This window comes from Xylocopa sonorina, chromosome 4 (genome assembly GCF_050948175.1).
Source record: "Xylocopa sonorina isolate GNS202 chromosome 4, iyXylSono1_principal, whole genome shotgun sequence".
Lineage (NCBI taxonomy): Eukaryota > Metazoa > Arthropoda > Insecta > Hymenoptera > Apidae > Xylocopa > Xylocopa sonorina.
This window is the reverse complement of record NC_135196.1, coordinates 3,870,985-3,896,268: the sequence shown is the minus strand read 5'-3', so window position 1 is coordinate 3,896,268 and position 25,284 is coordinate 3,870,985. Positions and strand designations below refer to the sequence as shown.

The 25,284-nt window shown below is 38.9% G+C and overlaps 1 protein-coding gene across 2 annotated transcripts in view; it reads right to left on the bottom strand.

Moving 5' to 3' along the window:
• Positions 1 to 25,284, bottom strand: part of LOC143423260 (semaphorin-1A) — a 493,840-nt gene that overhangs the window by 73,495 nt on the left and 395,061 nt on the right. For both annotated transcript variants that reach the window (XM_076894462.1, XM_076894463.1), the window contains exon 6: positions 7,173 to 7,260. In XM_076894462.1, the coding sequence (XP_076750577.1) occupies positions 7,173 to 7,260 (88 nt within the window). The remainder of the gene's footprint in view (positions 1 to 7,172; positions 7,261 to 25,284) is intronic.

Here is a 25,284-nt window from a genome sequence, read left to right as displayed (position 1 = left end):
CAGGAGATTAACACTTTTAGGGACGATTAATGAGCGGACACGCGTAGAAACGCTGGAAGGAATCTATTTCTGCGTGAAACAATATCTTTTTACTCCCCACGGGCATAAAGTGGCTGTAAACGCTGCTGCGAACAATTTTCAGCCGCGGTTGGAGAACGGAACGCGAATAGATTTCGTTCGTTGCAAGTCTAATTCATCGTTCGAGATACGCGGCCGGTTGTTTCCTCGCTTTAAAAGCGAAAAGCAGACACACGACGAGGTTCACAAGTTCGTTATTCCGGGGTTCCCGTTGTGTGCCGAGCAAGATACGGGCGCATAATATTTCTGCATGCCTCGCGACTGATACGATACCATCGAAGGAATGCATACTTTGCACGCACGTATACAGAGACCAGTTCATTTATCATAAGCGTTCGCTTTTACTTAGCGTGTACACGTATTACAACATTCGTTTCGTTTCACCACCCTTTTCTTCCCCTTTTCTCTGTGTTCTTCCCGTTGCCACCGATTAGATACACACTTTGCGTACAGCTACTTCGTTTCGCTATAATCAACTCGACATTAACATCCACGATCGTATCGTAAAAGTGAAATCGTCCATACGACTCGACGATTTAAAGTTAATTTACGTGGATTTGGCAACGCGCAAACTATTTTTCAGTCGCTGACAGGATCGAGGGAAACGAGACGGTTTCGACGAGAGCAATTTCATAGTAATTGCACGGATGATAGCGATCATCGAGGTTTTCGAAAATTGTTACGCGACGTCTTTTAAACGGGAATTTAAACGGTCCTCTTTGGATGGATGGTCTGGCCATCGATTGAACAAAACTGGGAGTAAAGTGAACAGCGTCAATTGCCATTCAATCAAAGTATTCAATCAAACTGTAATTTACACCATTCACTTCGCCTTCAATTTTGTTGAATCAGCTAACGTTTGCAGCTAAATCTGCGCGCGTAATTTCGCTGTAAGCCTTTCAAATATCTAGATACTTCCGTCGATTTGTACCGGTTCTATCGGAATGTGTAAATTAATGACGCATCGGTGATTAACGTTACTTGTTTCCTTTCTATGGACTCCAGGTGGCGAATTTAAATTGCTAGCGCTTAGAAAACGTGCGCAATTTGTCAATCTACCTGCCAAATCTCATAAATGATCAGAAGAAGCTTTTCTATTTAATGGAGAGAAATTCTAAATTAAATAATTTTCGAACAAGAACACGATTTTGCAAGATTAATCAATTAAGAAGACACTAGCAAGTTAATAGAGAGAAAAAATATGTATACAGTGGTATCTAAAAATGAAGTCTCTAATCGCATTCATGATAAGTTACGTCCGATCGATGCATATCCATAACTTCATGAATTTATGCGTCTCTTTCTCACGTCTATTCACGAAAGCGTAGCAAACTCTCTTGTTAGAAACATTCTGCAGAGTAATAATTAGCACTTATGCATAGCATAGGTGTTCGTACGTGTTCATTCGTGACGCGACTTACACGCAACCTATCGATATGCCACGAACGATGCAACCGCATTGTACTTCCGCATATTTCTCCTTTGTTGGACTACACTGACGCCACACTGTTCGATATGGCCGACGCATCCGCGTACACGTCTCTCCTATTAATGCCAGGACAGATTTGAATATTTAATTATTGAACAGCGAACGCGGTGATTTCTAATTGCTCAGAGTAAGCTGGCGAGACTTTGAAACTGTGTCGTTCGAAATATTCGATCAAAGTTACAGGTTCGCAAACCGAATTCTCGTAGAAAAATAATGATACTTTGTTTCTTTGCCATTTATTCTTCCTCGAAACATTTCGTGGTCTCGAAATACTACTACGCAAGATGTAGATCGACAAATGTCAAACTATAAATAAATTGAAATGCAAATAAGACGAAATTCAAGAATAACAAAACTTAATCGATCGCTTCGTTTTAGAGGAAGGTGACAAAAATGTTAAAAGTCGTTTCCCTTGAAAGCAAAGCCACAAGCAGATTTTTGCAATTTCTATTTTCGTCTTAATTCGCTTCGCGGAATCATCCAAATGAGACAAGCAAATATTTACAGCTTCGAAAAATAATTCAACCTTTATAAATTATACTACTCGTTCATATTTAGGTCGAGGATGCCTCGATCGATTCCTCTTTGCTTCCCAGCGGTACATTTAAAAATGAAATCACCTTCGAATGATCTGAAAACATTAAATACTTTGTCCTCGTACACTCGTCAAACGAATTCCCGTTTCGCGTTTCGTGACGCGTTGCTCGCAACGAACGATAAGAAGGGCCTTCGATTAGCATAAATTAGCCGGACGAGGGGCGAGTAATACGCGGGGTGTTCTTTAAACGAGATGACTGTTCGGCTCGTTGGCGACGCGTGACGAACGAACGGTGACCGTGTCAAAGGGTTATGCATATTATAACCGCGGTGTTGAAATAACTCCGTTGAAACGGGCCGCCTTTTAACCTTTCCGGCGCAGCCGATCGATTCCAACTTTTCCCGCTCGTTGCACGCAATTCCGCGTGCCCGTTTAAACGATCCGCGTGCGGCTGCTCATACGTGTAATAATTCACCACGGTGATTCTTAGATTCGCATTAACGAACCCCGTCGCGGGGCTCCTCGAAACGCGGAGTTGAACGCGATCCACGGTTGTTAAACGATAAAAGGAATCAGACCGCGGAGGATTTCGCGCGCTTCTCCAGCCGGAAACGCGATCCTCTTCGTTGCGCGACCGAGCGTGCGAGAATACGCTTTTTTGGTACTTTGTTATGGAGTTCGCGTGGATAAATTAGAAGTAAATTAGTGAAGTTATTGTTTGAGCAAGTTCTCGTGCAAATGGCTGTATGGTATTGTTGTAGAAAATTGTGAATGTTATTGTAACGAAGAAGTGGGGAAGAAGTTAGGAATTAAAGAAGGAATAAAGTATAGTATGGGTAATTGTTTCGAAGAATTTTTAATAATTGCAGAGAAAATTGTGGGTAATCTTGGAGACGTTTCCAGTTGTCTGTTTGGTAAATTACGGATGTTATACCAATCACGATATAAAAGTGGTTTCGGATCAGATGGATTATTTCTGCGATGACAACCTAGTGAGTAATCTTATTTTCTGATACGTAATTGGTTTACGTCAAGCAATAGACTGCTGTTATCGTGTGTTTGATCGGTTAACACATCTTTTATGTTTGTGTTCCTTTAGCAATTAAGAGTAGAGAATTTAGAAGTGCCACTCTATTAATCCTTCCTACAAGGTTCTATTCTTAATAGAATCTAGATACAAAATGGAAAATTCAATTGGATTGATTAGTACGCTATAAATTATTATTTATTTCATTAAAACAAAAATTGAAATTATTTCAAATTGGTATTTCTTTTTGTGATTAAAAAAAAAAAGATTTATAGAGAATTCATTTAAAGGCGTATATATTTATATTTTTTGAATTTAGTTTTTTTTTTATTACTATAGCTTCTTGATGTAGCGTTTTAGTAATTGCAATCAATTTATTTACAACAAAAATCGCTTTCGATCGCTGAATTTGCATCACTATGTTATAGTATTATAAACTGAACTGAAAGTCAAATATTTAGAAATTATTAATTAGTAATTTCGTATTGAAAGTTACCAAGACTTTTTCTCTTCGTTTCTGGTAGAGAATCATTCTATCCCGATGAAGGTTAAAGTAAAAAACCGTAATCATTTCCAAGTGATGACTCAGGGGCTCTCGGAAGCAGAAGACATGGAAAGCAATTACTACGTACAGTCCAGTCATCTCGTGTCTTCCAGAAAATGAGAAACAAGATTTCACATTTTCTACGAACCTCGTTACTAGTTTCAAATTGTACCGTAGGCAAGCATTAATTAAAGAAAGCGGAGGCAAAGAGTGTACAGTCAGTAACGATTACACATAGAAAAAAATTACACGTATCATTTTCCTTTCGACTTTTCGATCATTTTTTCGACTTAGAAACAACTAAATTCCAGTTCATAGATAATCAACTACATCTGTATAACAATATATGTATATATACAATAATAAAATAAATCAGAACTTTTTTATGCAGCAAGTAACAACTCGTGAAGAAACCACAACTGTTCTTTGACGTCAATGTTCCAAGAAACTTCCATAAAATACCGAAACCAATAGAAAATGCAAACAAAAAATAACTCAAACCTGATAAAAGGAAGCCCTTTCGTTCAGGCTCGACTCTCTCCTTTAGTTCCCCAAAATAAAACATCCTATTATTCATTCTATTATCCAGGAAAATCCGGCGATTTTCCCATCAGCAGCAGCGGCGCTCTCGAGGGACGAATACGAGCGTACGCGGCCGCATAATTACGTCAAACATCGCGTCGAAGCCAGGGTGAAAAAAGGGCGCAAAAAAGCGGAGGAACGAGTAGCTGTCGTCGGCGTCGTGTTCGAGGAACTGGTGTTCGCCGTTCCCGCGGGGAATTCACGGTGACGGGAGAGGAGATGACGCGGTCAGCGTGTTTATCAAATTCGAGGCCGGGTTGTGCGTTGTATACACTGTGTGGCGCGTAGAACGGACGAGAAGTGGGCTCGCAGGACCCGGTCAACGTCCACGGACGACCCGTGCGCGTCCGGATCCGGTCACTCGAAAGCACGCGCCTCTTTACACGTCTCGTCAAAGCCACGCGGCCGCGCTCGTCAAACCTGCGCCTCCATTACCAGCGGTTCGGGCCAAGTAATAAAAGGGTTCTCGAACAATGTTTTCCACGGGACCGAAAACGCTCCGTCCGCGCCGGATGGAGCGTTGAGTGATCCCTCGATGACACGCGAATAGGTCGACGGCTCTGCTCTCGGATCCGGTGTTGCGATTTCGCGTTTTCGAGCTCTCTGACGGAGAGCGGAGTTACAGTTTTCGAGTTATTCCTCGTGAAAACACAGTCGACGGTTAAATCGTGTTATACCTGACTGCGTGCGAAGGGAGTTTGCTTCGATGTTATTTAATTCTATCGAATTTGTTCTACATTTATTTAATTGCATTAATTTTCTTTCAATCGTGCGATTCTTTAATTTTGATCATTTTGATTTCTTTATAGCATCCTTTTTCTTCGTTGCGTCCAAGCATCGGTGCGCTAGGTAATCTGGATTTTAACTATTTGGGGGTGAATAGAATGAAATCTGTTTATTCGATGCTTCGTTTTTGGAGGGATGCAGCTGAGCGAGGGAGTCAGAAGTTCTCTTACGTTTAACGACATGGGAGTTTGCTTCGATGTTATTTAATTCTATCGAATTTGTTTTAAATTTATTTAATTGCATTAATTTTGTTTCAATCGTACGATTTTTTAATTTTGATGATTTTGATTTCTTTATAGCATCCTTTTTCTTCGTTGCGTCCAAGCATGGGTGCGCTAGGTAATCTTGATTTTTAATCCTTTGAGGATGAATAGAATGAAATCTGTTAAATTGATGTTTTGTTTTTAAAGGGATGCAGCTGGGCGAGGGAGTCAGAAGTTCTCTTACGTTTACCGACATGGAATCTCTAATACTTTGCTGTACGTAGATTATTCAAACGTGGCTCGTAAATTATTCAAAAATATTCATGGATTGGTTAAGCTTTTCACGCTCGGCGTTGCGTGTACGTATGGAATATTTTATTTTAACTCGCTAAAACTAATCAAGTGTGTCTGCATCCGATGAAATTCGCGCGTATTACTTCTTCATCGCGAAATGACGATGTACACACGATGCGTTTATTCGGTTCAACGTAAAATCTGTTCAAAGCTGAACGTCCCTTTTAATAATCGTAATAACTCGAATGCAACTTCTCGAAGCTATTTTAATAAAATCAAATGGAAATGCTATTTTAATACCGCGAAACAACGTGCAGTAGGTTCAGCAAAATGTTCCATAAATAATTAAATTTATTTTCATTGGATATACGTATACATCCATTAAATTTTGCACTAAATTCGTTTGCTGAACATATTTTTTTAACAGCTTGATGAGAATTAGATAACTTATTAAATATCGTATTAATACTTTGAATTTCGAGCGAATTTAACTTAAAAAAAAGTATGAAACCTATTCTCTGTCGGGTATACTAGCACGTTTCTAGCATTAGAACGCGTCGAACGTTTAGGAAAACGCGTTTTCGTTCGAAACGCGATCCAACGGAGACTTACCTACTTTCCGTATAAGCTCTTGAAATTCCCAGAAGAACAAACTGCTTTAAAACTCGGCCCCTTTATGCATAAAAAGGTATTTCCTTATCGTTCCGTGAGATCGCGAAACCGAGCGAAATTGTTACGCAAAACGATCGTATCGTCGCACGGCAGCCCTAAAATAGTCCAGCCGCTCTCCCTCCGGACAGCTGCTGATTTGCATATTTATTTTTAATGATAATATTCCCGTTCAACTCGCGAACGGATCGCCCGCTACGGAATCGCGTCGACGCCCGATTATCCTTTTCGAGCAATCGCGCGGAACGTTAATATCGATCAACCATAATGGCCGCGCTCCTCGTGTTTATTCAAATTTTCAGCACGCTGAGCACTGTTTACATCGCAAGTATATCTCGCGAGAATTCTGCAGCTTTTTTACAAGAATTTATCATATACGTTTTCATGCGTTATTGTTAGACAGCAGTAATTTCAGTTTTCATTCGTTTTATTTTAGTATGTGCGAACAACAGGTTGAATTTGAAAAATTCCACGATCGCAATTAGAGGTACCTAAAAATTGTATGCCACGTGGGAAATGCGTGCGCACTTTTATCGTAATCGTTGCGAGAAATGTTAAATTTGCTTCTGATCAAATTTGTGTAACATCGATGAGCACTTTAATCGAATCGCGACTGCGTTCAAGCAAACTCTTATCGTTAAACATATGTACAAAAAAGCGGGGGAAAGTTAAAGAAGAAAGGCGTGTGAACTCTCACTTGGTGCTAAGAAAAGACTACACAGAGGTCTGAAATAAAAAAAATTGCTGATTCCAATTTTAGATAGAATCGCATGCGTACGCACAAGTAAAATAGTGTTCTTTTACGTTAAAGCACAATTAATCTAAACGCTGAACGCACAAACAATATAAATCAAGTGCACTTCCGATATTTTCTACGAATAACATTCTCAACGATTTCAAAAAAAAAATTCAAACGCGTTGGTTCGTTTTTTAAAATGGCAGAACGTTATTTTTCAACTCACCGACAAATACCGCAGTGCTGTTGTGCCGTGGATCGTATGGGCAGAGTCCCAGCCCGTCCATGTCGTCCTCCTTCACGTATGCGCCATCCTGGAACACGTATTGCAAATATCAACGTTAGAAATCGCGTGAGAAACTCGCACCTCTTCGCAAGGTGGTCAACAATCGCATAGACCGCGGCAGTTAACAACGTTGCATGCGGGCCAACTTCCACGGCGACTCAACCCTTTGATCGCTTCATTAACTTACCCACCTCGCGATTCGAAAGATATTTCTCGTTCTAATTATAGCACCGTTGCTTACGACGTCCCGGACGTTGCCTATTTATAGATTTTCGCATACTTTTCTCATTATATCAATAACAAAACGAGAAATGTAATCACGTAGACATTTAAAAAGTTGCATTTTTTATTTTTGGTATCTTTTTATATTCATGGACACTTGCTGGCGATGAAATTTTAATTTAATTGGAGTTTGAGTACGAGAGAAATATTCACACATTAAGGTTCGATTTTGGCTTTTCTTTTCCATTTATTGGGCATTTATTAAGAAACTTTAACGTAATTGCAATTAATATTGAATTTGATCAAGTATTTTTGTATAAATTGAAATTAGATTAGAGTCACATGGTTTTTTATGATATAGTTTCAGCGTTGTTAAGTTTACGAAAAGTTTTCTGACATCGCGTGCTGGCCAGAAGGGGAAGTGGAACTTTTAGAAAACAATTCATCATAAAAACGAATTTCCACGTCAGAACGAGAAAAATAATCCTTCGCTTTTTTTTTTATCTCAAGACGAATCGATACATATTGTAACTGATGAATTGAAACAGGGCTAATGGCACTTTTCCCATTTAATATGTAGACACTAATGCATAGATACATCACTCAGGGAAAACACGATGCATATTTGATTTCACTTTGCAGCGCGAATTTTGCAACAGTGTCTAAACAATGCATACATTCCTGAATTTTATACCTCGTTACCATCGTACACGACTGACCAAAAGTTCAATCAGTAATGTGCATAGAACAAGTTTGCAATTATACAAACAAATTTTCGGTAAAACAAAGTCCACGAAAATGAAGCAAAGTGTTATTAATACTCGTAGCGCTAATTTTAAAATAATAAAAAATCAGAAAGAAATATTATTAAATAATCTCAATGTTTTACTCTGAAATGTGTACATGGTGCTCTCTGTTGACCATTTTTGAGGGAACTTTGAAGAGGTGACTCTGGAAGTCAAAATAAGTCGAAAATAAGGAATAACAAAATTGTGTTCGAACGTGTCGTCGCTTTAAAAGAAAGTAATTTTGAAAACCCACCAAATGTACTACAGTAATAACAAAAGTCCACAAGAGAGCCATTTTGTACAAGTATAATCCTGTTACTCTACATTTTCACTTTATTTCACTTTCTAAATAAAATCATCCCCTAAGATTTGCAATAGGAGTGGATTAAACAAAAACTATAGTGTACATTATGAGAAAACGTAAAATCGCAACGTCCGGTGTTTAAAGATAAAACGAAAAAGAAATAAAAAACAAAAGCACAATGGAGGTCGAGTCACGCAATTGGAAGGAATCGTGTTTTCCGTTTGTGCAACGGCTTATCTTTCCAGAACTTTATCTTCCCAACATTGTATTTACAATGTTTCCGTTGCTGTTCTTCCCTTGGTCTTTCCCCTTTTAACGAACCCAGTTTTGTCTTGCACCTTTTTGCCTTTTAACGAAGTCGGACTATTTTGCGTGAAAAAGAATCAGCGCGGGTGGTGGAAGAATGAATACTTCATGAGACCTTTGGAACTTTCTTAATGAAGTGTAAAGGGTATGTTTTCGAAGCTTCTATTGTTGCTTATTTATTTGTACAGAATAAATGATTGCAGAATGTTCTTCTATTATTTGTAGAATTTTTATCACTTTTATTTATAAATATTTTGTATAGATATACTTATAAATCTTTTCATTGACTACTGTTCAATAATTTCTAATTATGCATTCAATATCTTTATGCGTGCATTAACTGTTAAAAAATAAGTAATACATAAACCTTAAATTAACGTAAAGAAATTTTTTTTTGCTACACAATGTCTACCATTAAGAAAGTTCCTCGAACGATGGAAACCAAGGATTAAGCAAAGTAAAGAAAAGTAATATACAGGGATCTATAAATAAGTGGGTGAAAAAAGCCTTAAAAATTTCCGGGGCGGAAACCAATAACTTGTTCGAACGTGTGCTTCCGGTGCTTTAACTTTACTGGCCTGCTCTCGTAAGTTTTTTTCTTTACAAGCACGTGGAGGAAAGTAATTTGTAATCAACGCGAGGAAATTAGATTTTTCTATCGATTCGAACGTAGTAGATTCGAAGCAATAATAATGACAATATTATAACAATATAGCAGAATATAGCAATAATATTTTGATCCATTTATATCAATTTCTATACTCTACATATTAAAATTCTAATAAATAAAATAAACAAATAAATTTAGAATTAACGAGTAATAACAATCGATCGATATTTTATATGCATTATTATAGAAAAATGATTACGAATGTACATTGTAATTTTATTGAGAGTTGATTCACATCGTGGTACACTCGATGAAACAAATTCAATAAAATTCGCGTTTCTAATCGTTCAACTCCCTCGAATATTAGAAAAACGAATGCATTAGTTAGCGGAAACTGAATCGACTCGATTCACTATACCATCCGCCTATTAACTGATGTCGATCGCAGGCTACAGAAACGGCTTCGCGACGTTAACCCTGGCCCAAGGCGCCTTAACCAGCTCCCCAGGGAAATTTCTTTGACAGAAATTTCCTGTAGGAAAGTTCCCTTCCTATTTCGTTTTTTCGCGAAAATAAAGCAACCAATAAAAATCCTGTCTGGCCTGTTCACCTAAAACTCAATTCAACGGTATCGTATTTCACTTTGACGTGCCACGGTCGCATCATCCCTCTTCAGCGGTAATAATGAACAGAAACCATTCCACGAGAATGCTTCGTCGCCGCCAAATTGTCGCGGAAAGAATGTTCAGGGAGGATGAAAAAGGATGAATTCGCAATCGAAGATTAAGTTTCGTGCACCTTTTGCATCGAGACATTTCTAATTCGAGGTTATTAACATCGCGCAATTAGAAACTACCCTTACGAGCGACTGCTGCGAACCGCGTCGCGCAATTTGCTCGGTAACTGCGCTTCTTTCGCCGTAACGTTGCTTCTCGAAAGGATTATCTCGTTATGCACACTCCACCCGTAACACCAGGCCAATTTCACCTCGCGTAACGCCCTTCGCGAACTTTTTGCAAGATCGCTTCTTCTGCTGGCGAACACGGTCGAAGTGTCTCTCGCGTCACCCCCACTGGTCCCAGAATTGGCGCACGTTTTATCGTAACGATGAGACGTTTTCGATGATTCTTCTTGTGCAACCATTTTCTATCGCTGCGACGCGTCATCGAAAAAGATTCAGAGATAATCAGAGACATGTCGCTGATTATATCATGTGGATAAATTAATATGAGACGCGGTAATGAACGGCTGATGGTTCGTGTACCGGTTGCATTAGAAACGGATATCCTGTGCCGTTGCGATAATAACACGTTATTTTGGGTAACTCGCATGATGTTTCCTTTGTTGGAGCGAAACGCGAATGGTATCGATTATAACTGGAGAATTGTGCGCTCTCCGTGTGCAATTTTGGCTACGCGCCCAATTTGGGTTTACAGGATTTAACACGAACGCGAGGCTGTGAGGGGTGTTTAACGTGTTCTTATTTTATAGCGTATTTTGAAGAGAAGCGTATGTATTAAGAGGTGAAAGATGACTGTACAAGTTGAGATAGTTTGTTTCTTGGCGTTGAAGTAACAAGTAAGCTCGATTTATTCGTTTTATAACGGTTAGCTTTTTCAATGGATAATTAATTTGTTGTAGTTCGTGTTTAAAACAAATTCGAGAGACTTTGATATTAAATATTTAAATTAAATAAATATATATCAAGCGATGCAGTAGTATAGAAAATCATCTCGTTTAATTCTCGCTTTACTTCACCAACTGTAAGTTACTGTACTGGTAAATTACTACAAAATTTGTTCATATATATGTAAACACATTTAAAGTTGCTTCGAATCATTCGAATGGCGATACAACGACATTTTCGTTCGAGCATCGTTATTTCCTGAGTGCAAATAATTGTTTTAATATGGTCTTACAAGTAAAAATCGATAGCTGTTGGACCAGGGGAGCCATGGTAATCGAGATCGAATGAATATGTAGGAGCTTGTCGCGCCCAAAACTGCTGTTCTCGAAAACATACCTTTTTCCAATGTATATATATATAAAAAAAAGGGAAAATAAAAAAGTATTATTCCCGCTTTCATTTCTCGTTTTCCTCTTGGGGAATTAGTTCTCGCTGACACTTTTATATATGCACTCTATTTCGTACAGTTAACCAAAAATGAATGCTTTTCCGTTTCGAAGTTAAAATTCCCTGACAGACACTTTCTCTGTTTAAAAGAAAAATTATTAAAATTTACTTATTCTCAAGCTTGACAATATCTTTTGGATAACTTTAATTGATACGGATAATGGTACGTGTATTAGCCTTTTTTTTGATATTTTCATACGTATACTTACATTTGATATTTGTTTTCACTTTCTAATCGATACTGTTGCTATTCAAACGGCTAATTTATGCACACCACTGGTTTAATTTATCTAACCGTGTTTTCGTTCGCTCGATTTAATATCTAATTTGTCCATTTACCATAATGCGGTTCCCCACAATGTAATTTATTGTCATAGTCATTTCATTGGATAATATTTGCTATCACCATTCGAAAGCAAACACAACAAGTGATTTCAGGGAGTTGCATTCTATCTGATAATTCCTGGTACTTTCATTTTATCGCGGTTATAAAATTTGAGCTCGTTATCTTATATCTGCATTTAATTTAACATATGCCAAAAATAAAATTCAAACTTCTCGATATACACGAGGAATGTAGATAATAATTTTAACAGCGAATATTGTCGAGTGACCAAATTTTAATCAGAAGAAATTTAAAGTCCTCTGCAAAAAGTCATTTTTTACACGAAAAAATATACAAAAGTAAGTGCACTTTCTCCAAGAACGCTTAATCCCTTAAGACTCTGCACGACAGCTCGAGGCTTCCAAGTTCTAGACTTAATATACAGTAAATTCCCATATAACACGGTCAATACGTTATACTTCATAGAAAATCATGGTGTCATGTGAAAAGAAAAACAGAAGAAGCCAACGAGAATGAAAGAAAACAATATAAATTAACACATTTACAAACAGTGAAAATTGACAGTGCAAGCATAGTCAAATGATTTTATCAGTTAGCAATTTCTTAAAAATACATAGTAATTACGAAAAATTAAAGTCGTACAAAATTGAATGAACAACAATTGACTTTAAATTCACATCATTCATTTTATAAAATTATAGCAGATTTAATTTTTATTTGCCATATTGTACAAGAAGTCGCGCTATACGAGAACAGTAGCTACAACGTCTCTGCCGTGTTGTACAAGAGCCTGCTATACAAAATTTCCTGCACTATTTAAGAATAAACAAAGGAACCTCGGAAGGAACTATACACGAAGCATCCGCGCGCATCAGAACGACGAGAGAGAAGGAGAATCTCGCAGAAAACAATCGCGAAAGAGAGCAGGTCAAATGTGAGCATTGTGTGCGGAGAAGTGCCGGGTTAAAGGCCAACCTCATCGCCCTGATTCCGAATTCTCGACCTGTATCAATAAGACAGGCGTGCACACAAAAGGGTGGCACGAAGAAAAAGGGGGAAAAAATCGGGAAAATCGCCGACAACCGAGCAAAGGGGGTGAGGGGCCGCCTCGCACAATCGATACATTGTGTGCACGCGAGGAAGCGTTGTAGAGATTGGTCCGTTCCGCCAAACACTTTACTCCTCCATATCCGACTCGGCCTTTTTCGTATTTGTGCCTTCTCTGACGTATCCCGGTCACGGGCGAAACGGCAAGTTCAGAGGAAATTCCCACGGCTCGGGAATAATTCGCCCCTTTTATCTGGCGGAGGGTTGGGCGCGTGGTTCCATCGGAAATCGAACGAGGTTCGATTGTTTCTACCGTAAATAGACCGTTCGCGCGAAACATGGATAAGTTTTAGCTATTTCGAACGTCGATTTTTTATGTACGACGTGAATCCTCGAATATGAATTTGACGAGTCAAGTGAACGGAAAATTGTTACTCGTAGTTCTTGCGATATTAGAATTGACACGCCAGACGCGAAATGTAGGGCGATATACGCGTGGAAAAGAGAGGGAACAAAAAACGTGCGCTCGTGTACAGCTACATGAGAGAAGAAAAACCCCAAAGAGAGAAGCATACTAGAGGAATGCATGAGAAAATTGGAGCAGCATCGTTATTCCATTCACCGCGACACCCTTGAAACTAAAAACGCTTGTGGCGCGAGGGGCCAGGCAATTGTTATTCCATCCCGCCATGTGCATGTTGACATTCACTTTGTATTCAAGCACATCGTATAAACTAATTAATAATATCAGCGTGGACAGAATAATAATCGTGCGCACGTCGAGAATCTTAATAAAAAAAAAATAGTAACATTGAGTATACGGTAACAATAAGAAATTATACGATTATACGATAAAAATAACAAATTAATTTAATATTAGTTTGTATAATTTTCAAATTAAAAGGAAACGAGTATCTAAAATTCACACGTAGAGCAAAAAATCAAGTTTCATCGTAGAATTTCAGTTTAACCCTTTGCACTCGACGACTTTTTTGGTCAGGTTGTTCAAATTTCGTAGTTGCGTTTGGTGTGATATTTTTTTTATAAAACACTTACCAAGGCATTCTAAATTTCCAGAATCTTGTGGATCATCGCTGTTACTTCCGGATTCACTGTCTATCACTCTAATTTTTCTATTTCTCACACCCCGTACGTCATCACTGTCTACACTTGACTCCATCATCAATTTCATCACGGATAGATAAGTTTCTGATCAATCCAAAATTAAATTTGCCTCAAAACTTCTAAACGAGTGGTGCAAAATTTCGCGATACATGTGTTCTCTACAATTGTCGAAACTGTACTAACGCTAGACACGTCGTATTCAGGACTACAGTTGTAGACGAATTTTATCTTAATCCCCATTTTACGTCACAATGTCACTCTTCAACCGAAAACATAAACAGCCTAAGGGACCTGGTTCGCGAACCAATACTTCGCTTCTATCAACTGGAGATAACAAAATTCAGTATAAACAGAGATTGTCGCCTCTTGCTCGCCGCTCGAGTTGTCACGCGAAACATCGTGGCGAGTGAGAGTGCAAAAGGTTAAGGTAAATCATATGGTCTAGCAAGATCATCAAGGTGTTAGGTATTACTCAACGCATTTTAATTGCACTGACGTATGTACTTAACCCTTTAGCGACTACGGAACTGGCAGTGGAGATGTACCGTTTGTACGAACAGCTCCGCCATAGCTTTGCTTGTAAACACCGTCATCAATCATGCATTTAAGTATACTGCGCAGAGATACCACCCTTAGCGGTATTGCTTGATATTATTGCCAGACTATTTCGTAAAAAAAATGTTCTATTATGAAATGTAGAAATATATTTCCATATTAGTGAGAGTATGAAGGAGTTTCTATATATAGTCACCCTTTGATAAGAAATTGCCACCCCAAAGAAAGGCCATTGTGGAGGTTTGTTAAAAAGAATGACTTACAATTAGCAAGAAGTCTATATAATGGCGCGCGGTGGTTAAAGGGTTGAAGAACGTTTAATATAAAGCGTATTTATGAATTCGATCGATCGAGGTGCTTAACATGGTCGAAATTGAGGGGTGAAACGAGCGTTGTGTTCCTGCGTCCACCTCTTTCGAGGGTGGAATGCTTACTGAACTTGGAACACCTCTATTATTATGTTCCTGGTTTTATTAATCAACCTAGAACAATTATGTTACCCGTTTTTATTTTTCCTGAGAGGGATGAAAGTTTCATTATCAATATTTGTTATTTCTTCCTTATTGTAATTTTATTAACTTATATTAACTGATTTATTAACTTGTATTGAACTTTTTCAAACGAGTGGGATTTTTCTAATTAAAGTAGGATAGAACATGACATAGTCTGGTTGCATTTTTTAAGTAGAAAATTTTCTTCTCTCTCTAGAAAAATTAAAGCATAAAAAAGTTTTATTATCGCGTTGATGGTTTTTATCGAGGCAGAGACAGTTTTTCTCTTTTCTGGTTTGTGTAAAAGAAGTCGATAACGTGTTATACTACACGCTTGAATGAATCCAATAGAAAGTCACCGTCCCTAATACTGGGGATAACTGGATTATACTTAACGTGGCTCTTGTATTGTACGATGTAATTATAATTTATTACGGTAGAAGATAATGTAGAGTAATTACAGCAATTAGCATAATGCAGTAATTGTTTTAGAGTAATTAAAGATTAACAGATAATAGAAGTTCTGAAAAGAGTTTAATCTGTAATAAAAACAAAATGGAAACACTATTTAAAAAAAATGCATATCGCAGTCGTGATTGTATTAAAAAAAATAAACCTGTTTTTATTTCACTAAAATCAAAGGTTACTGAAAAAATCCAATTTTATCTTGTGCTTATAATTTCCTCAATGTATTTTTCAAAATATGAATATTATATTATTATTAATATTTTACTATTTTTTACCTATTGATATTGACATTTCAAGTATGTTTTTCTCATAATATTCAAACTTTGAAACACATTTAATTTCATCTAACTTACACCCAAGGTTTCCATTGGAATTACTTAAGAAACAAAAATTCCAAAAATTAGCACCCATCCACAATTTCTATTCAACACAATCTTAAAAATATGTACGCCCAACATTAATCAATAAAATTAAACAAAAATTGATTAATCAAACAAAAGCTTGCGACACAGATCAAAACGGACGAACGAAGCAACGCGATATTTCGTAACGAAAGCGCTGATTTAAAAGAATTTATTTCCATCGGCCACCTATCATCCCCTACCCCTAAAAAAAAAAAAAGAAAACAAGAATGGAAAAAGGAGAGAAAGAAACTCTCAAAGCAGAATACAATCGCGAGCAACCCGAACGGGCGGACAAGTTTCAGCGAGTAACTTATCTTGCAAATGCACGCACGGGGTAACAAACGGAAGAGCGTTACGAGGGCTGGAAATAAGGGGCACCGGACGGCGGCGGCGGTGGTGGCGGCGGCTGCAAAAAGAGGAAGGCGAAACACGAAGCCGCTGAAAACAGGGAAACAAGGACTTTTGCTACGAGAACAGACAACGTACAGGGGAAAGGTATAAACGAGATATAAGGGAGCGCAAGGGGGAAAAGTTGATCCCGGGTGGTGTATACGTGAGACTCGGGACAACCACGGACGCTCGGAAGAGGACGCCGTAGCCAGGCTCACCCCGACACGGTGTGGCGTTCCAATTTCTTTATATGCATGACGCTTAGAACGCGGCCACGTTCGCATATTCCACGGCGTTACCGCGGTTGTCCACGCTGATCTCTTGTACGCGAAATTTTTCGAATCACCCTCGCGAGTTTCCTCTCGAGAAATGCAGCGCGCCCCGCGGTGGCACGTGGCTGGTATGCGCGACGAGGAATGCGATAATCGAGGAAAAAATTTTCATTCGACAATTTATTGCTTCCCCTTTTCAGCCCTTCCTTTGATTTTACACGAAGCTCGACGTACGCGATTTTCATCAATATCGAAAAGGAAATGTAATATTACAGAAGTCGTGGTTTTGGCGAATCGACACTTCCCTTGGGCGAAATATATTTTAGAGCTCGTCGATGATGGCTTTCACGTTTCTTTTCTCACGCGCGTGATTCCTAAATCATTCACATAATCGCACGGTTCTTTGTACTAGTTCAGGTTCAACCAAGAGGGAGATTCTGAGCGCAGAATTTTTTTTACTAATTAATTCGATGCACGTGCGAAATTACTACACGAATTTCCTATCTTGTTCGTTCTTTTTTTTCCGGGAGGCGTGTTTTAAAGAAGGAGGGTTATTACTTTCACTTAGGACGAGGGGATGAAATTGTAATTATGAGCAAAGCAAATGCGTGTACGAAGATAGTTACCCGGTGGCTCTGGAACCACTCCATAAAGCGCTTAACATCCGTGAAATATTCGACTCGGGGCATTTTTAAAAACGCGATCCATCACTTGCGGAATTATCCTACTTATCCTTAATGCTGACTGACATTAGCATAGAAAATTTGCGCGTTTCGCTCAGGCTTCATCCGCGAAGCCTGCCCCTCGAAAATTACCCTGTTCTCCGCCGACTAAACTCGGACATACGAGAGTTGATAGAAGCATGCGAGGCAATTCGATGCACGAAAAGGGGGAAACAGGAAATAATAACGGGGGCGTAATAGAAATTGGTATCTGCGAGGGGTTGCAGAGTACGGGTTGACGCGGGGGTGAAAAATGTATTAACCGAGCCGAGGATATGGGCTGGATACTACCAACGCTTTATTTCAGCTAGTTTTTTCACGTCCATTCTGTAGATTTTACTGCATATATTATTTACAATGTTTTTTTTTAAGGAAAATGAATTTTTAACACATCGTAGCTGGGGAATTGTGACAGTTTGCGAAGAACCAACGTTGACAGCAGGAGATTATAATTTCAGTTACCTGATAGACGAATCTTTTATTTACAAAGTTAAGATCTTTCATATAAATAACATTAGTAAATTATTAAATTGAGTTGGACGTGGTTAAACTGGATTTTCGTCACATTCCATTTTCTTATATTCACATATGGGTCGCTTAGGAATAATCAACATCATTGTGTTTATCATTTTTATAAAAGAAAATGACGTATAAAATCTGTTGTAAAGCAAAGTATATGCAATATACAGGATATGTAAGTGTTGTTGATAAAAATCTCCATTGCATAGTATGTTCTATGCTGTGAGGGTGAAATTACGAGTTTGATTTGAATTATTCTTTTGAAAAATAAGATTAAAGTTTGAATAATAATTAAGCTGATTTTATCTGCGATGAGTTTAAATTTACAATAAGAAGCCATTACATAAATAACAGGTTAGTGACGAGGCTTGAGGAAATTAGAGATTAATTTGTGAATTATACCGGAATGCAGCTTGGGATAATAAATTAAACTTCAACATCGTGTTATCCGATCGCATTACTACTTCCTTTGAATTTTTTCGTCAATGATAAGTCCATTACTGTACTCTCCAGGCGTCTCGTTCCTCTTGCAATTCTTTACGAAAGTATTCTTTGCCTCAGTTCTTCTTACTTCCACTGACCCCCCTAAAAGTTTGTTCAGGAACTTCCCCGACTAATACTGTAAATTAGAGAGTTTCGACTTTAAATACTTTTTACCTGCGAACGGTTAAAGATGTTACCTTTAACTGTATTAAGTGAAAGTAATAATCTTCCTTCTTTAAAATTTACTTTTTAGGGAAAAGCGAATAAATACCCTTCTTATTGTTCGAATGCACGAGGTATGATGCGCTTTACTTATTCAATTTCGAAGAATTTTATCGATGATTCTTATGGCTTGTAATCTGATTGATTCATTAAAACATATTAGGTTGTAGAATAAGCCGGTTTGTGGTTTTTTGGATGAGTAAAAATTGTCATAAATTTTTATATTTCTCAAGTGATCTTTTTGCCTTTTGCTTTCAGTGAATAACTTCAATTTCCTTTGATATAGAATTTTATATTTCTCCACGAACTTTCAAATTGGAACGAAGCAAATCGAATAGTTAATAAAACAATAAATTCTTATCGTAATAAAATAAAAAAACATAGCGCATTGTTCAATGATATTCCAACTTCGCTACTTTAAGTTCTAATTATTTGATATGAACACTCTAATTGTGAGATCGAAACTTTTTCAGTACATCGGACACTTTAAAGAGCGAAAAGATAACAGCAATTTTTCCAGCGAGCCGGTCAATAGTAATCAACGGTGGCATTGTTGATAAAGTTAAAAGATTTCGGCCCCTCCTTTCATAAGCCGGTATTGTCTTACCCTAATTGTTCCCAAGTTTCACAATTTAAAAGATTAAGGGCGCGCAACTTTCAGGACGGCGAACACGAAGACTCCCTGGGCGTTCAGGAGCTGAAGAACACAACGCAACGTCAAGTGCTCTTTAGATTTAACTTATGAAGCAACGTAGCGCTACGTCAACAGCTTTTAACTTCCACAAACTAAGAGATCTAGCGCTGCGCCGAGAACTTCTAATTTTCACAACTAAAGCACGCCGTATACACAACCCCACCCGCCCTCCACGCCGAGAAAGCTTCTAATTTTCGCATTTCAAAGGACATAATAGAGGACGTCGAGCACTCTTGGCTCGAACTTGTGAAATCATGTAGAACTACTTCCACCTTCCTTAACTTCCAAAGGTTCAAGCGTATATCACTACATTGAGGGCAGGCGGACTCGCGCAAATAAAGAGACGCAGTTGGACGGATTTCCTGCTACCAACGGTCCGATATGTGGCCTGCTAATTACAAATTTTCGATGCTTCCATGACACTAACACTTCAAAATTGAACGATGAGATTTGTGTTATTTCATGAAGAAGTACTATTATTTTTTCTTTTAATTGACCAAGACTAACTGGTGCAAGCAAAGCCAAGAAAACGATTAATTAAATACAATCTGAAGATATAAAGTTTCTATTAAATATAACAAATTTTTTAAATGCTCTTATATTTACTTTTAAATGCTAGTTATATAATTATTTATGCACTTTCGTTTTATTTCACCATTATAATGTTTGAAGCCCCCAATTTATCTTTAATATTTTTACTATTTAAGTCTCATTCAGGTCAGTGAAGTCACTTCACTTTTACTAAGACGAATCTGTCTAGAAATGACATTCCCAAGTTTCTACCGTCGATCTCTTTCCTTCAAAGAATTTGAGTTCGCGTTACTTGAAACCATTTTAGCGATATGAATTTCTTATTCTACTTGCCTCGTCTCGTCAACTTCCTCTTTGCCTAGAAATATATATTCTAAACTATAAATAAACAATGTTTATTTTTTAGACAGGCTTTAATAAACGCATACTGTTCATAAGAAGTGACATTGGTACCATTTCTGACAGACAAGCGGCTTAGTTATCAATTGCTCCAAGAGTAACCACAATTAAAATGGCATCAAAACAAGTAACTCGACTTGTATGAAACTCAGAGCAGAGAATCGAGCAGCTCGAATTCAGGTAACATAACCTTAAACGAGGCATTAGACGCGAGGATAATAGAGTCAGAGCTGAGAGTTATTATACAGAAACTGGGAGGTTAAGCGAGAACTTGCGAGAAACTGTTATGATACGACCCTTCCAGCGCTGCTATACATTCAAACTTACGCGTCTCTGAACCCCGCCAATGACTCGTGAGTCGCTGATTCATTCAGCGATGCCCGGTTCTGCTTCAATGCCTCGAGATTGAATCAGGTTTTTGGGGTGGCACGTAGGTCAAGCTAATTAAGGATCGACAGTTCGCAGAAAACAATGCTTCATTCTTTCAAAGCCGGGAATTAAAAGTTTGCGTGGCGCGCAAGATGGAGACTGACGAATTGTGGGAAAGAAAAGGTTATTTAAGGGTGTGGCAACCACCGTAGTCGCGTCGCACCCCCTTGCGCAGAGCAGAAACACTTAACCCTCGAAGAGACAGGAGACAAGAAACATTAGCTGCGACCTCAAACTTTCTCTTCATTTTCCAGGCTTAAGGTGAACGTTTGCGGAAAATTTTCTCTTCTGTTCATCGCTGAATCTAGGGTGTGACGTTAACGACGAGAGCAGAGGAAAGAACGATTTTTCATAAATTTCCAACAAGCAGTCTCGCACGACAGCTGAACTTGTTCCACCTTTGTTGCTAAAATAGGTATCCCGTAACGTGTTCGTAAAAGTGAACAACAGAAACGTTCCAAAGTTTATCCGAAAAGAAATACCCGTGGAAATTTTCCTGGAGTGCCATCCAATTCTGCAAGCACTCCATTACAACCTACCCTAACCGCCCTCCGCTGTCGTTCGCCTCTGGAACGACACATTGTTTTGCATACCAAGGCTTCCTTTCAAGAGCACATCTTGGTAGTTCGCGAATAAGCGGGGAAAAGAAGACATCGCGTCTAACCGGCGTAAGGGCAACGGAACCTTTTTAGATGGAATTCGTATGCGAGCCGCGCGCAGGGTTCGCCTCTCGCAGTTCCCCGATTGAGTTAGCCGAGGGCGCGGCGTACGCGAATCGCTCGTAAAATCGGACGGTTCCCAGCCTCGAACGGGGCGTGGGCCGATGAATACGTGATATCGCCGTGCTTTTTCCGCCTCTGTCGCGTCGTGATATCCTCCTGCTCGCAGCTCGATGAGCCAAGGATCGCGCTGCCGCCTCTGTCGCGAGCACCCCAGCCTCCATCTTCCTTCGTGCCACCCTTCTCGCGCTACTTTGGTCCCTGGTCTTAGTCAGCCACCTCGAAATACTGGCTACGCTGCAGTCGCTTGCCTTCAGCCGTTCATTAGCCGCCATTATGGTCCTCTTTCGTTTGATTGTTAATTCGCGTTGTGCCCGCGTTACGCGCGGGTCACCCTCTATATTTCTCCGCGAGGATTTATTGTCGGCTTCTTCTTTTCCTTGAGGCTCCCGGGAAATTAATTGGTTCGGTGTACTGGATCGTTTTTAGTTGGAAAATGTTGTTGATGGTCTCGCTTTTTGTCCGGCTGCTTTTTGCTCGTGGGATGATCTCGCGGAAGGAATAATGTTTCAGTTGTAAATTGACGGTTCGTTTGGGAGGTTTCGCGTGGATGGAAATTGTTGAGACAATTTCGTTGAAGGAAATATATGTTGTGCGAACGTTGATTGGTTTTGTAGAATTTTCGTTATCGTGATAATTACTCTGTTTGCATCGATAAATGGTACATATGATCATCGACGTGTAACAATGTAATACAGGTAAATTTTCATCTGAAAATAGAGTCCATTCGAAACTAGAAATATCATCTGCTGCGAATAAAGTGGCAGAACGATTAAACGGAATAAAATATTTGATGCGCGAGCCATGAAAATTTCATAAGATGAATTCATTTTCGACCGACGTTCTCGCATCATTAAAACCAATGACACCGGACTTATCTCCCGTCAGAAATGATTTTTCAAACGAATTATTGCCGTGACGTTATTATTTGATTTATCTGGCTGCGACGCGTTAATCCGAGACGAAAGATAAAAACAGTCATGAATCCTGCTCTTCACAATAATCGAATTATACCACGGCTGGTCTGCGTTCGGAAAATTGCCGCCGAAATAATGGGAACGTCAACCCAGTGCCGGCGATGATTGATACACACCGATAATTATTCGTTCCGTTTCCAAACCGTGAAATGATTTTCGCGAACAACGTCTGCTGCGTTTTCTGCGCGCGTATATATTTTAATGCTATTTCATCCGCGACATAAATGCGCGTCGCGGAAGTGCGAAAAACTGACGGATCGCCTGGCTTATCGTATCGTTTCCCAATAAATAACGGTGGACCGCGTGAACATTTCGAATTCGTACGTCGCACTTTTTACGAGCACGCTTCTTGCGTTTCAACACGTCCCTCTTTTAATTTGGATTGATAGAAACCAACGATTTTACTTTCTGACGAATGGTATGAGTCACCAGGCCGAAGCGCAAAGGGTCAACCCCTACACTAACCACTGTAATGTAACAAGATTCGAGGACATTGCGAACATCGATCCAATTCCACTTCCCTCGACAAAAGAAAAATTCGTCCCTACCTCTCGAGTAACGAATCCCACGAAAAAATCTCAATTATAATTTCCACGCGTCCTCGAGCAGGACAGAGCCGACCAGCGAATCGTCCGTCACGATTCTCGCCGTTTCCCGCGTGCTTCCTCCTTCCTTTTGTCCGCTTCGAAAAACCGGCGATGTCGAACAAAAGGACCGCTCGCGATCGGCCCAGCTATCGATCGACCAATGATTTGTCGCGGACCGCCATGGGCGCGAGCGCGGTTTTAAATGAAATATCGCCGCGTCTGGCCAGCTCGTAAATTCGATTCCGCGGCACGATTATTGCGGCTAATTGATGAAAAACGCGCGGCTCGTACCGCGCGGCTAGGCGCATCAATTATTTAAACATTTTATCAGCGCGGGGGCGGTCGCGAGCGCGTGAATGACGAAAGGTGACCGCGTGCGGCGAATTCGAAATCACCCTGTCGCGCTGCACTGTGCGGTCGAGGGATATTATACCCCTTTCTTTCGCCAGGCGAAACCGCCGACGCCATTGTGGACGCGCACTCGGTTTTCGCGGAAGGTCTATGGATTTTTCTTCCATTTTTTTCTCTCTCTCTCTCTCTCTCTCTCGTTCAGGTTCGGATTATGGAAGTTTGCGCGCTTTGCTTTAGAAATTCGTTGCTCGTCTCTTTTGGTCGAGCAGTTCGGGTTCCGTGTCTGCATCGATGCGATGGAACCGTCGACTCGAGTGAATCTGCACACAGCAGTCGGTGTGTGCGCACGCTAATTTGTAATGTAAATGCATTCGCGACCGATCAAATGTAAACTTTGAGGAGGGGATGCATAGTTTCATATCTGGTTTGGTTAGTTGCGAACTTGTGGTCGTGGAGTTAATGTATACGGTGTTTGGCGTGGGCGTTTTTACGTTTATCAGGGATGGAGGGTAGTTTTGTATCGAGTTTGTTGGTTTCGCTCAGATCTTAGACAAGCGTACGCGTCAACTGGTAATCTTGTAATTCTGCTAGTAGCGCCGTTTCTGTTTCAAGCTTTCGCGTTTATCTAAGCTGATCTAAGTAATTGTTTGCGTGTAAAAATATTCAATCGTGAGTGGTTGGCAGTGAATGGATTAATACGCTTTACGTTTAATTTTGGAGTCCAAATAACGACTCCTTTTAGACTGCACTAATAATTATAGAATAATATTTCATTGATGTTAACGATAAACAGTAAATACTTTTTTTTTAAATGTTAACATACAATAAGCAGTCACAGTATTTTATAATATATTCGGAATACTGGTTTCCCCGTTAGAGTTGAAATATTTATCATTTTCTCGAAATTGTATGGATTTAACGTCCATTATTTTTAATAGCTAATTCAATAGCGGGTACACTGTATACTATGTGCACGTATAATTTGTTTGTTAAATTGGTTGATATTAGATATCGTGTTTTGCGGCAATAATTCATCGACGATAAGATCTGTATGTTCTCAGCGAAACAAGTCCTCGATAGTGGAGGTCCATTAATCTGAATATTTCATGAACTAATTTAGTAATAAAATATTAATGTATCAACGATTTTTCTCTCACGGTTTTACATACACGTACATAACGCTTACTAAAATGTTTTCGTTATTTAAACAAATTTAATCTCGAACGAAATATTTCATCTAATTTTGTTTATTACTTGGAATGATCAAATTGATATTTATTTTATTAACACATCTTTGTCGTTAAATTTTTTTCTGGCGATATAATATTTCTGAATGAAGTGACATATACTGTGCTACTTAATTTATAAAAAAGTATACTCGATTCTCGTAAAAAAATGCGTACAAAACAAGCAATTCCTCATTAGCTCATTAATAAATCTAGTAATTAGTAAATTAATGGTCAGTCAATGAATAATAATTGATACATAGGCAATATTAATATGATAGGTAGCATTGAACCACAACGCGCATTAATCAATCAATCAATGTTGATTATCTAATAATAATACGATCCTCATTATACACTAATTATACTACATCCAAGATTACGTATATTACGATGAATTAGTGTGTTGTCCACTATCAAGAATACCAATAATACTTAATGCGTTTAAAATTACTTTACTTTATCTTCTTCGAAAATAAACTACTATTTTTAAAAATAAATGATACAAAACTTCGATAGTATTCTATTACAACAAAAGTATTTATTATTATATTTAGACCTCTGTTGACAATGTTCTGACACCTGATAGAAAATCTAGGTCCCTCTCGCTTAAGAAAAATACAGACGCAAAGGCGCGCACGCGTTCTTCTTTCGTACCCTTAGGCACAAAC